The following is a 14,916-nucleotide window of genomic DNA, read 5'->3' on the forward strand; positions in this document are numbered from 1 at the left end:
GATGACCAGAGGAAAAAAAAGTTGCAAACGTTAAAAGAAATGGCCAACTACCAGCAAAAAACCAACAGAGAAAACCCAACCTCCATTTCTGAATCAAGGATGAGCATGGACATACAAAGGTGATACAAAGAGCAAAGTGTTCTGACTACAATTGACATTTCAATAAGTGGAACACAGCATGAAACATCAGTAGGCTACTTTGCTGAAACAATCATAGGGACACCTACCTTGAGGCCGTGGATGTTCCGGATCCCAGGAGTCTTGCCAGCTGCAAAAGTAATTGGCTGTATTGTAAAGCACATTGGGACCAGAGGAAATGTAGCGATAAAAGAATATCTCAAACACTTTGGAGATAAAATGAGGCAGTGGCATAAATTAGCAATGACAACTCAAAGATTAAACCTAACTGCAGGGACATTCATCTTATTAAAGCCACAGTCACACCAGCATTTCCAGACTGTACTTGCTGGAAAACATCCTGCCCAAAACATGACACAGAACTTCTATTTTCAAAGCAGAGTGAAGACAACATTGTTGTCCTGACTGATGTCATGCAGACTTTCAGGCATGTGCATTTATTGCCATTATATTTATTACATATTTATATTGCTAACTATTTTGCAGGTTCAGTGCTACAGTAAAACAGCCAGAACAGTATAATCAAACTTGAACCAAAATTTTATGTGCAAATTAATTCCCCACAAATGTCAGCACATGTTATAGCTTATTGCAGCAAACTACACTGAAATTGATTACATCTTGCTTGTGAAAATAATGCTGCTATTACTGAGCATAAATTTGGGACCCAAATAAAAACACACAAACCTTCATCCAGTGTACACTGTACTAACCTCGAGGAAATATCTGTAGTGGCTCTGGTAGGAGTCCATTCATGCGCTGCTCCATCACGGTGTTGCAGTACTGTATACACATACAGAAACATGTTTAAAAGCTAAAGGTACATTTGACAAATGACCTTCAAGAGAAATTTATAGCTTGGCAGCTTTGCAATGGTAGCAGCCTTCTTGTTACACCTACAGACTTTTTCCAAGCTGACCCAAGAGTGAAGCTTGCTGCATGTCTATTAAAGTACCTTTTGGATGGTCTGTCAGTTTTTGCATGGTTTTAGGAGTGCACTTTTAACTAAAATAGTTCATTATAATTTTCAATCACAATCCTGGAAACACCTATTTTTGTCAATTATTTTTCTTTTACATCCCCTTTCTCATGCAAGTGGAATATCTTATGACACTTCAGTGGATGGTGAGGGCGGAAAATGAAGGCTATGAGAAGCCATGCGTTGCTGGCAAAACAAAGATCAACAGAGAAGACTAGGGATCTGACTCAGGAGAAAGGGGCAGAGCTACTAGTGGTGGGTAGGAACAGAGCTGCACATGTTTTCTACTCGTTCACTTCAGCTCTCACAATTTGCAGAGAGAGACTGTACTAAAGATACAAAAAATGCTTTTTGTTTAAATTTAATTAATGTACGTCTACTGCTGTTTCTTGCATCATCCAAGAGTGGCAAAAAAAACTTGCTAAAATCTTATTGAGATATATCGTATTTACAAGTCAGCAGTGGTGTGTTGTGGAAGATCCTTGTGTGAATTTTGTCTCTTTAAACTGACACACGTTTTGATTTAGGTGCTTTAAAATAGCATGAATAGCAGAGGTAAAGTGGCCATGGGGTGCACAAAGGTAAAGCGCAGACAAATTAAAGACTGATAGATTTCACATTGTACTCTTTGAGGCTTTTGAACAAAAATCTGTTAAATACCTTTTGCATTTTCCATTACTCTGAAAACCCAATAACTTAATGAAAGAATAAATTAAACTGTGGTATTTGACATTAGCATAGTATTGTATGTTAACAGTTCATTGTAATCCTTTTTAAATAAATTAAACAAACACTGAATGAAAGACCTTCAAGAGAACCACTCTCACAATTCACTGTATGTGGCCCTTTGTTCAAAAATCAATCTTTTGCCAATGTCATTATCTTCACTGTTTCATGTACGGTGAGGTTCATGGCAGTTCTATCGGCATTGTGATACATGTACACGTTATTGTACAGATGAACACTTTAGACATCTATTTATCTGAAAAGCAGAATGATGTTTTAAAAGCACATTTAGTCAGAGTGCTGAATTCACTATCAAACACAAAGGTCAAAACTTTATTAAATAAACTGCATCTCTGACTCAAGTTTCAGTTCTTAATGTATCAATTTCTTATAAAAAGCATCAGGATTTCAGTCCTTTGTGCCACAGGCTTAATGCTCCTTAACTAACCTTAAGACTTATAATTCAAATTATATTATATTTAATGGTATTTTTCCTCACAAACACACACACACAGACACACACACACACACATTTTATATATATATATATACACACAACATCTAAATGCCTTGCTTCCTGCCAAAAGGACATTTCAATTGATGCTTGTGTTAACAGAACCATCTGGCCTTGAGCTGGACCGCCCCTCCTCTTTGTCGAGCATGAGACCTTTGCACCCGGACACAGGCCCCAATCACACACAATCAACCTTCTGCAACCACAAATCCAGATGGACAAGGGGGTGTGGGGGTGTGGGGGAGGAGTGTGTGTGTGTGTGTGTGTGTGTGTGTGTGTGGTGTGTGTAACCGTGTTCACAAATGAATGATACGTACAGGGAACATTTCAACACTCTTAGTTGCATAGATGTACATAGAAAAGAGTAAAAACATTTTTAAATATGATACATGGGAAGACTAATGCAGAATTAAGCCCCTTTCACACATGCATGGTAATGCACAGACTTTACACTGCCATAATCCCGCTAGCCCCCTAGTAAAGTCTCCAGGTAAAGTCAGAGTCTGTGCATGTGAGAACAGAGCCGCTAAAGCGCTGAAGTTTGTCCTGCAGCACATTTCCTGCTGTAGAAAAGCATCTGACACAGACAATCTCCCACTGAGTGCTGTATGTGTGAAAGGACCATTCCTGGAATACCGGATCAGATATTCCATAGTTAGTCTAATGATTCTCAAGATTTGGGTGTGATAGGGGCTTTAGATTCCTGGTTCAAGCCAGGAGCAAACCTTAGCTGACCGTTTGTATTACCCATCCTTAGGTTACAGGCAGGGTGTGTTACAGGGCTGTGCTTTAGTTTTAACATTTAGAAAATATAAAACGTAAGCACATCATGTGCACATTTATGTTTTATTTCTGCTCCCAATACACTGGAAACAGGTAGGCCTATAAGAATTCCATAACACCTTACTACTCGGTTCAAGTGTTTTAGACCGACAACAACCGTGTGAACTCTGAAGGCCTTGCTTGCATTACAAAGTCTGCGTGTCCAAGGCACCTTGCAAGACACCACCTTGCCAGACACCTACAACCTCAGTGATCAATCAAGGCTTTTGACCTAGCGACACTTCTATCTTAGGTTTCACAATGATATGATTCTATAAATCCTACTGGTGTGAACATAAATACATTGTGCAAAAAAACAAAAAAAAACATGACTCCTCTATGGAGTCAGCGTCATTTTAAAACAACAACAAATGGAACCTACCATCAAGAAATCAGATAATCTCACTCATGTCTAGAGTTTAAAAACCATTTAACATAAACAGAATTACTCCATAGTTAAACATTCATTTTATATTTTACTATTTGCGTTATCAGTTCTGGCTTTTCATTGAGATTCCCTCAGTTACACACCCTTCACAACCTTGTTTTTAATTAAAACAGTATCTTGATTTTGTTTCTTGACATAAGGTTTTACTTTACTTTACTAATGTTGTAGCACGCACAGTATTAACAATTTGATGTTTCAAATATTCAAAATTTGGCAGAGGGGCATAGAATGAAACTGCCTTGTACAGGTCGTACCACATTAAAAACCAGATCCCACCCTCACAACCAGTTAGAGCCAATTTTTTTTAAATTATTATTCTCAAAACATTTGTTGTTTGTCACTATTCAAAATACATCTATATATAGCTACATTCAATGATCCATTGCTTCCTTAAAATAATGATTTTGCTTATATTGCACAAAATCATTAGACGTAGTGCCATAGTAGTAATGTTAATATGCTTACAACTAATTGAACTGAAGTGTATAATGTGAGAAATCGAATAAGAATCAGAGTAATTAGATTTGGGTCTAGAGAGAACAGCAACAGCAAAATAACACATTATGTTTATGTTGCTTCACACTGCGACTGCACTGAAGTATATTAAAATCTAATAACATTCTAATTAATGTGGCTAAATACAAGTAGTTGTAGTATAATATAATTAAATAAAATAATTTTATAATAGTAAATGTTGTTGAAACAACTTTTGTCTCTAGTTTTTTTTTAACTACATTTGGAGATAAAAGCAGACATTGCTCTTGAATTTTTGCAAATTTGTGTCAAAATCTCAGAAGAAATATATCAAACAATTTCTGGGTTATTTTTATAAATAAGCAAAGAAAAATCTTACAAATTTATTTTCAAGATAAGAATGTTTTTTGCCTTTTCCTGTATATTTTTATTGAAGTACACATAAGGATCCAAAATTTGACATCAGTACTGTAGTGTAGTAAATCTTGTGATATCTTTAATTAATTAATGAATTAATTTTGGAAAACTGTATTTAAGCTGCTTAACTCAAACCATCTGAAGCTGGTAATGCAATGCTTTTGTGTTCTAACTCTGTGTGTGTGTGTCATAAATACATAAGTATACATGAAGATGTGCAGTGGAAGCAGAGCTGCTGCAGCTGTTGTATTAAAAGCCCTATTTATCACTGTCACCTCACCACAGCCCCTCTCTCTCCTCTACTGACTTCATACAGCTCTCTCTCTTGCCTCGAGCCCTGTCACTGGGTCGTTCGGAAACAATGTGGCTCTTCCAAAACATATGTGTGTTCACACACACACACACCTTTAATTTTCTGCTCCACTACTTTATTGATTAGGGAAGCAATTACCAACTAATCTGTAGCAGTGTATTAAAGAAATCCCCTTTTGTTGGACAATAACTAAAGGCATTTTGATCAGAGGCCGGCTTCTGCTGCATGCCGGAGGGGACGGTCCAAGCAGAGACCCTTCTCTTAGAGACACTGCAGGAGACGCATCATCATCATCAACACACCCAGAGTAGAGTGCTCCTCAATTAGTGGACTGAGACCGGAGTAACAGAGTTGTGTAATTGTGTGTGGGGGTGTGATACTGTCAAAACTAATGCTTTTAACTTTCCACCAGGTTTAAACAAACTGCAATAAAATGCTTGTCTCATCAAGTTCACTGCAGAAAGGGAAATGATCACTGTATCTCCAATTCCTTTTTTCACTAAATAAACCTTGTGCAAAATGGACCTCTCCAAGCTTTGTACTCAACAGTGTTCCTTTAATGGCTACAGAGAACAAAAAAAGCTGACAACAGAATGTAAGCAGGAATTCCATTAACAAAGTATTTAATCAAAATTACATTTGCAGCCACCAAAAGTCATAACCAGTGATATAACCAGTTTTGACCATCTTTACTACTACATCCCTGTGGTAATTATACTTATTTTTCATATAGAATCAGGAATGTTCATTCATTCCGGTTCAGCATTACTGACAAACACTGCAAAGAAATGTTACTGCAAAGAAGTTAATTCATTTTCTGTAACAACTTCAACCTGATCAAAGTTGTAGTGGGTCAGGAATCACTGAGCCGAAGGTATGGTGTCTGTCCATTGCAGGGCAACACAAACTCACACATTCACTCACATTCAAACCAGAGTTCAATTTTACACAGCTAATTATCTACCAAAATGTGCTTTGGACTGTAGGAAGGACACCCATGCAGACACAGAGATTGATCCCAAGACCCAGAGATTCTGGAGCTGTGTGACCATAACAAACTAAAGCACAAAGTATATGGCCTATACATCAGTGCTGAGATGTTAAAATATTAGGGGATTTTATCAGTATATTGTTAAGTTTGAAAAAACTTGCAACAGTTGCTATGAAAGAATGTACAAATTCCATTTGAAGAAGTGTAGAGAATTATTGTAAAATGCAATAAAAATAAGAATCTGTGATTTATCAGCTTTATTTAACAGACAAAAATTCCAATGTTTTCACTGTATGACATGACTGTATTTTGTAAATGTAAACACATTCAAAATTTGATGCCTATTTACAGCAGTGTTATATATATTTCCATGTAATTACACTGTTTAATACTTTGGGAACTGTGGATACGAATTGTTAAAATTTTGCAAGTGGAAAGTTTGCCTATTCTTACCTGGTACAAAGTACTTTTTTCATTGAAGATATGATGTCCATTTTGTATAAAAACAAGATGAAACATGGACTCCTCTAGCCACAGGATATGTTGTTACTGTTCTTTGGACCATTTGAGCCCAGAATTCTTTTTAGATATTCCTCATAATTGATGTCATAGGGTTTCGTGTTTCTTGACCCAGCTGCAAACTCTGTCAAGTGTGAAGTACTACCAAGTCCATGTGGCTATATGTACCACTGTATCATGAGCGCTAGACGATGACCCTCTTTCACTATTGGTGTACCCTGTGGTTTTCTCCACATTTCCTAAATCACTTCACAATATTAGGTATATTAGATGATACAAGATCTAAATACTTTGCAGTAATGCATTGAAAAACGTTCTGTTTAAAGTATCTGAAAATACTAGTATAGTATATGAATACTATCATCTGCTGTGGCCGCAGTGCCTGTTAGCTGACCAGCTATGCTTCTAAACAATGTAGAACCTTCTTATTTCATATATTTTTCAACGTTTCTGTTCCTTAATTTGACATGAAGCTTAGCACAGCCTTGTAGTGCAGCTCCCGCCCCACACACATACCTATAATATCATATATTTCGAGATGGTATGACGGTATGAAAAATGTGGATACTGCTCATCCCTAGTTGCAAGCATCAAATTCACTTTCTTTTTACATATGAAAGCAGGTGTTCAGCGAGAGCAATGGCAACAGTGTACAAATCACAGATTCTTGTTTTACTGCATTTAAATTACGTCCAATGTGAATGGCATGTATGGGTTTGTTTTTCTCTTGTATGCACAAAGTGTAGTCTGTGTTATAGAACCTGCAGTGGGGGGTTTTAACAGTCATAATAACAGAATCATCTAACACAATTTCACCTCAAGCACTTTTGAAGGGCACTGCAAAAATATAGACATTGCTTATTTAAGCACCTAGAAAGCAGCCATTTCTTAATTCCTACCAATTCAACATAAGAGCTATCCCTTCATCTGGAACTGACAACAGCCTCAATATAGATTAAATGGCCATGCAACAAAGGAAAACCCCTTATGCTTTAATATAAATACAATTCAGTAAATACAATTTTTAAAAATGTGTCTCGTAAACACTATCAATTGCCTTTATTACATACTGTTTCCTTTAACACTGTACTTTCTCCCAAAAGCCTACCAGAAAATGGTATGCTTCTGTATCCATCTGTGTAAATTTTTTTTAATGGTCTAAAACCTTGTTTTTGTAAATATTCACTAAAACTTTATTTAAGTAAAGCATCATAATAGGACTGTGACATGAAGCTGTAGTTTTAATTCAGAAAACAGTCAGTCTTGTGAAACAGTTATAAAGCAGCTGGCATAAAAAACACCTTTATTCTGGAAAATCGGAAATAGTGATTATTGAGCCTGTGGCTAGCATAGTCATTGGAAGCTGATGGGGGGTAAAAGACAACACCAGCTGAAAGTGGATTTTGAAAAATTTCTTTGCCCAGAGGGGGGCATGCTTTTAATGAGGCGAAACTTTAAGTACTGGATAATAAATAATAAAAGTTGATACTTCATTTAGTTTTCCCCGTACTTCAGAGAAAACCGTTTACAAGTCATTACTCCTGACATCCGCAATGTGAACAGTAAGTATTGAGGAATGCATTTAATATTGGCTCAAAGGGAAACATGCAAAACAGATAAACAGCACAAACAAAAGACCTTCAAAAGAAGAAAAAAAGGTTGATGCATTACATGCTTAGAATGTAAGATTAAATATTTCATTTCATTTTAATGACCATGTTAGGGTTTGTATTTATTAGTTCCTAATATGGTAACACATTAAGCATTAATTATTATGAATCAAAGTAATGTTACATCCAAAATATATGATTCTAACTTACCCCTTTATCAGTTATGAAATGAGGTTACAGTTTGTCTTAACGTACATCTCCAGGGACATACAACATGGAAAACTTTCTAAGGACTCTATTGAATGGTCAAAAGCAGGGGTGTCACAATACAAATAATAATAATATTTTTCGATACAGGGGTTTCGAAACTAGTGTTGCCAAACGTCCCATGAAACACAGAATCATCCTGTATTTGGACACTAAAAGATGCGTTCTGTTCTGAACCGTAACAGGATGCGTTTTTTGTTACGTATTTTGGAGATTACACTGTTATGGTGATGGTTTGAGACAGAAACACACAGCTCTCTCTCAGCCGGACCAAGGAGCAGATTCGGCTCCTAAACAGAGAACGCGCTTCTCATTGGTCATCACCTTTATTTAGCCAATCAGCAGCCAATCAGCAGCCAGTCACAGTACCTCCTACAGGGGGTTGTTTTGATGCGGCGCTGAGACGAGTGCAGGTCAGTGCTAAAACCTGTGAATTTAAAGCCCTGCTTTTATTTATTTATTTATTTTTTTCAATGAAAATATCTGGTACCAGTCATCCTTTCCAAATATACTGTTGTGTTTGTACTGGCCTCTTTGACTTCTACATCAAAAAATAAAAGGAAAATTAAAATTATGCTCTTTCTCCATGTTGTATTGAAAATGTATCGTATCGTGGAGCAAAAAAAACAATATGTACGGTATTGTGAAATTTGTATATCATTGCACCCCAAGTCAAAAGCCAGTTGACAACTAATGTTACCCGTTTATTAAGAAATTTAGCCTGCTAAATATGAGAGAGAGAGTTACGAGCCAAGTTCATGAGGTGCTCTCCATGTAAAACACTGATGAAGGCTCAGGAGCAAAATGTGTTGCGAGATTTTCATCCATCATTTTTTAATAAAGACTATAAAATTTACTGCATCTGTTATAATCATAATTGGTATTGGTACATGACACATTTCTAAACTAAAATTTCTGAGAATTCCTATTAGTATGTGACATCTGCCATGACATGTTTATGAAGTGAATATGTCAATGTCATGCTGCAGATTTTAAATAATAGGTTATTAACTAGTACTACAAGAAAATCAATAAGAGATGGAAACTGTAAGAGTGGTGCTGGCAATATAAAAAGTGTGCTTACCAGGCATAAATCTGTCGATTCAGCAACAAAACCATAACTTGGCAGCAAATGCCTCATTAGAGTTTTAATTGTTTTTGCTTCTGTATGCTGATGTTCGTAAAATCAAAATTTAATTTTCATAATTAGTGTGAGATTTATATTGGGCTATTTCAATATAAAACTAAGAAGAAACATTTTGATATATAAGAATTTATAGATTTAAAGGGTAAATCTGGGCATAAATGACTAAAAGGTGTGAGTAATACATGTCTGGGGTCAAAAATGCTCTTAATTTAATTTTAAATGTGCAAAGTGACTAAGGGCACACTATTTCTAACCTGAACGTTTAAGCGTCTTTAGTAAAGTAATAGAATTTATATTTTAAAATGTTGGCTACATTCACCATGCATGGTTAATGCTGAGCTTGATTTGAAAAAGAGGGAAGGAGCTTGTCAGAGGTCACGAGTTGCCATGGAGACCTGAACTCTTACAGCCAAATGCTAGGTGACGATAAAGAAACGGAAAGGAAAAACGTAGCTACTTGTTATCCTTCCAGTCCGCTAAGTAATGAGAAGATTTTGCCCAAGGGTGAATAGATCCACAATAATAGATTTTTAATAGCTTTTCCCTTCTAACAAAACACTTCCAAGACTCTATAGTAAAATGAAAACAGGCTGTGGTTCAGATTTCAATAGTCTGAGGTCAGTAATTATAATTCATTGGGACCACAAATACTTTGGACACTTTCAAATAAAGAAAGAGTTATTTTCAAATAGAAGATATTTTTTTTTATCTTTTCTTTCTGTTAACAACGTTCACCTTGCCCAAGCCCCCATTTAATTGAACAGAATAAAACTCTGCCCAAAAACATCTCATGTTAAATAGAGACTGGTCAAATTTCATGCATCCCATACAGATGTTGTTTATGATGTGAAGATGCATCGGTCATTCAGCTTTAAATCATCCTGTCCGTTTTATCATATCAACAATATACTTAATAGAAAGATGTGTATCTATTAAAACCTTCACAAACTGATATTATAGCCAAGGGCATTGAAAAAGAGCTCTTCATTACTTTTTTACAGAGTGTGCACTATTCAAACTAGGCTACAATGTGTAATAGCTTTATTCTAAAAATGTATATCAGAAGTGTCCTTAATTCATACACTACTCAACAGTGACATCAGGAATAGAAAGACAGTTTGAATACATTGTTTTTGTTCTTATTATCTCACATCATTGATTATTATCAATACTGCAACAAACTTTTATAAATAGTCCAAACTGGCCAAAACATACTTACATATGACAGCATGGCTTTAAGTTCCTCATCACTGCGAACTGTGATTCTGTCACCAACTTCATCTTCATCTAAAATAGAAAGGTGCACACTGTTAATCTAGATTATGTACAGATAATGGTATCACTTTTATGACACAAACTCTCTGAGAATGGAGGCAATTAACTAGTCACGTTTTGTGTTAAATGTTAACACAGGTAAATGTTTAAACTGCCAAGAACTGGTCTGCTAACCTAATGTTAGTTATAGCCATATTATTTTTAGTCATCTACAAAACACAAGGACATTTCCTTTCATTTCAATCAGTGTAAATTCTACTGCTAATAAAACTCTTGCGCTGGTAACAGTAATGAAATTATTTGTAGTCTGAATAAGTATGTTAATATTGGCTCACATTCAAACGCTGTAATTGTCGCCTCTGGCATGACATCTCTGATTGCAACCTGGAAAACACAATAATGATGCAAAGCCTATGTCAATAAATATACATTTTTTTGTATATTGTAGCTTTTAAAAGACTGGCACTGCAAAGACACAAAAAAAAACTTTTAACTTTAAACATATTAACACTACTAAAATCTTTTAGCAGTTTTAATATGTGACAGAACACTTGATTTCTGCTAGGAGAATATTTCATAAGAAATTGAGATACAGTACTTTTTTTAATTAATTAAAAGTGGAGAGATTCATGATAAACATGAACTTTAAGATATTGGAATGAGACCACAACCCATACATAAGTGGATCTTTTGTTAGCCTAGAAAACACAGGAATGAAACTGGAAAACACCAGTCTAAGGAACTGAAATGCTATGGCTAACAGACTATTATAATGTTTATATGAAAATGGCCTTAAAATGTGCCAATAAATGGTTAAACACTAGTTTAATTTGGGGTATTATATATGTCACAAATTTTTTTTAAAGTCTTTCAAAAGGAACAAAAAGTGTTTGAGAAATATTGAGCTTCAAATAGCCAATATAATGACTCTGTATTGTTACTGTTTGTGTTACATGTGCTTATAAATAATACTGTAAAATGTTTACTACCTAATTAATTGTAATATTGTTAATACCGTTCCTCAAAAAATGTCATATTTTGGTGCAATACAGACCTGACACATGAACTATGTGAAGTATAGAGACTTTCTTTATCAATTTAATATCCTTTACTGTTTCCAACAAAAGTATTATCAAGTTTTAGAAACTGTTTAAAAAGCTGTCCTTTTATTTCTCCTGTGTAAAAAACAAAATAATGTGACTAACTTGGGGAAACTCTGAGCTAAGGCATTCTAAGGCACAGAAACTAAAAGAGGAGATTGACCTGATTAATAAGATAAGTCTAAAGAAAATTAAGCGTTATAAGGCTTTAAGACGGCTGTGTTTACCAGTAAATCGTTGAAGCTGAGCAGTGAAGGGCAGTCCACTGAAGAGTCCATGTCTCCTACTGGAGTCTTTATTCGGATCACAATAGCTTCGGAGTCCATAGTGCAGAAGTTATTCAGGACGAGTAAAAGCATAACAGAGAAGTGTATATATAGATATATGTGTGTGGGGGGGTTTTAGTGCTGTGGTGTTGAGCTGCTGCAGCACATCAACATAAACACCAACATGGCTAAAGATGCACAGCTAACCGGCTAACTAACTCCACCATTTTAAAACTGCGTCTGTATATCGCTCCGGTTTCGGGTTACATGCTGCGATTGTTCCATACTATTAAGACCCAGAATAGTCCTGAAATATAAACATTTTACTGCAGTTTTCCTGAAGGTTTCTATCGGACTTTCAGTCAACACTAACTCACAGGAAACTACACTCAGCCGGAACTGGGAAACACAGACCAGAAACCATAGAGTTCCGTCATGAAATACCATAGAGTTCAAATGATATGAGCGGCAACGGTTTTCAACAAAAACTAAATATTATACTATTGATTTTGAGTTTTTGTTCATACAGATGGTCAATATTATTTTGAAAAGCGACTTTAATTTTTACGCGTTTTAAAATCTCTCTCTCTCTTTAAAATTATTGTGAATAATTTCCAGGAAAATTAACAAACTATTAAATAAACACTTAAAAGAACGGTAGTATATTTATCTTAAAATTACGGCTTTAAAATCACTGTGATGCTCCTCTCCTACAGTATATTACCTGCATATATATATATATATATATATATATATATATATATATATATATATATATATATATATATATATATATATATTATAATTTTATTTTTTTTATTCCTCAAACATATAGTACATTAACTGAACATACAGGAAATACCTTTGGAGTGAAAATCAACATCTTAACCATAGTTACAGCTTAAGTGCACACACCATGACAGACACTGATATTCCAAACACAGGATAGTTTCGTCTCAGTTTCATGCTCATATGAATATAGTACTTATAACTTATCCAGATGACCAGATAATGTACAGTGTTAAAGAATCTTAAATCAACAGTGATGGGATCACTAGTTGTAAAAACAGCTCAGATTGCGTTTCACAGTCTAAAAACAATAGTGTCCTGTGGTTTGCCTGTGCCATGGAACATTTTAGCTTCAAGCTGCACCCTCAATGGGCTTCCTTACAAAAGCTGAATGGGGAGTGAAAGAATGCCACTCGTAGCCTTCTCTGCACAGTTTGTTAAAGGACAAAAGCTAAAAGCTTAAATACTCCGCAGGAGTTAAGTGCGACTGCAGAGCATTCTTGCTTCAAGGTGAAAGTTAAATAGTGTGCTTTCAAACTTGTATGTTTGCAAACTCATTAGATTAATGTTGTGTTTCAGTATACAGAGAGAAAAGACCTATTGCTAAAATTCTAAAATAATAGCATAAGCATGCAGGTGAATACACACACTTCAGATGCACGTAATGTTGAGGCAACTCAATTACATAGAAATGCATAACCATTAGATTTTACATGGGTGGTTATCTTTCATTTGTGTCAGCTGAAACAATGGATTTCCTCTTCTATATTGGAGGCTAAGTGCCATCTGATGCAAAACGAAAGGAAGGGAAAATTTGGGTTCTTTGGCGTGGTGTATAAACAATGGCTTAACTGTAAAAACAAGTTTAAGGGTATTGTGAATTCAAAAATTAAAGTTTGGGGATTGTGAACTGTAGTTACACTTTTTAGTGAGGGTACAAATCCTTCTCAGAAATTTCAGTTCCTTGCCTGAAGTCAAGGTCTTGTGTAATGGAAACAAATATGGAAAAAACTGTGAGTACATAAGAGTGTATGTAGTACCTAAACATTATCAATATTTTAAAACCATCCATTCTTTCCCTAGTTTCAATCAGTTTATTTACACAAATGTGCTGTTTACGATGACTGTGCTGTGTTTACTATACATTTATCCATACATCCATAAAGCTCTGTAATTAGAGACTTTGATTTTTCAATTTTATTATTCACATATTGACATTTATAGATAAAATTTGCTGTTGTATGTTTTATTTTTAATTTTTTACATTTTTTAACAGCAGGTGGTAGTACCTTTCATCAAGCCCTGAGTATAAGACATAGACAGGACACAAACAGAGATGTTAATGGAGGAGCAGGGTTAATGTGCCCAGCAGGAGAGTGCTGATGAGGATACAAATGCAGATGGCAGTTTGTCAAACTGACCCTCTGAGGGCATAGTGTTACAGCCTTGAGCTAGTGTGAATTTAAAAGTCCAGTCAGCAGTTCCAATTATCAGAAATCAAACGTAGGGGATGGCTCAGAGGAGGATCAGAGAGAGACACGAGAAGAGAAAGGACAGGGCTCAGTGGTGGGTAATTAAAAGCAGTTTTATCAGCCTAAACTTGCTCTGTTCTCTCTTCTTCTCTATTGACAAGCTGCTTAGCAGAGAAGAAGACACACTTGCCTCCAGATGTATGAGCTGGAGGTATTTAACTTTTTGCAGACAGATGAAAAATGGAAGTAAAGAAAGGTGAGTAAATTGCCAGTACTGGAAATAACACTGAACATCTACTTGATTGTCTTGTATTTTCATTATTGCTATTCAGTTATTATTTTTTAAGTGCAAATATTAGGTTTTACATTCAATTTTATCATTCATTAAAATATGAAGGTCAAGTTTTGGCGCACTAAGGATATGTATGCTTACACTCTATATCCATTTTCTGTTACCTCTGAAACATCTCTTGTAGTCTATTACTATGTGATTTATGGTGTCAGCAGAGATCAGGGATCATGCCTGACATTGGTTTATACATCCACAGAATCAATAAAGGGACTTGCACCGACTGCCAGATATATGCTGTCAGATTTATGACAATGTTTTACATCCAGCACTAAACAAGCTCTTGTTTACTCTAATAAC

At 35.5% G+C, this 14,916-nt stretch overlaps 1 protein-coding gene across 1 annotated transcript in view; it reads right to left on the reverse strand.

Moving 5' to 3' along the window:
* LOC136677203 (dual specificity mitogen-activated protein kinase kinase 5-like) overlaps positions 1-12,404 on the reverse strand; it is a 54,765-nt gene extending 42,361 nt beyond the window's left edge. Inside the window, exons 1-5 of the mRNA XM_066654668.1 lie at positions 11,968-12,404; positions 10,976-11,024; positions 10,585-10,652; positions 852-921; positions 228-268 (exon numbers count right to left, since the gene is read on the reverse strand). Coding sequence (XP_066510765.1) covers positions 228-268; positions 852-921; positions 10,585-10,652; positions 10,976-11,024; positions 11,968-12,099 — 360 coding nt within the window. The 5' untranslated portion in view covers positions 12,100-12,404. The remainder of the gene's footprint in view (positions 1-227; positions 269-851; positions 922-10,584; positions 10,653-10,975; positions 11,025-11,967) is intronic.
* Positions 12,405-14,916: the final 2,512 nt, after the last annotated feature.

This window comes from Hoplias malabaricus, chromosome X2 (assembly GCF_029633855.1).
Source record: "Hoplias malabaricus isolate fHopMal1 chromosome X2, fHopMal1.hap1, whole genome shotgun sequence".
In the NCBI taxonomy this organism is placed as follows: domain Eukaryota; kingdom Metazoa; phylum Chordata; class Actinopteri; order Characiformes; family Erythrinidae; genus Hoplias; species Hoplias malabaricus.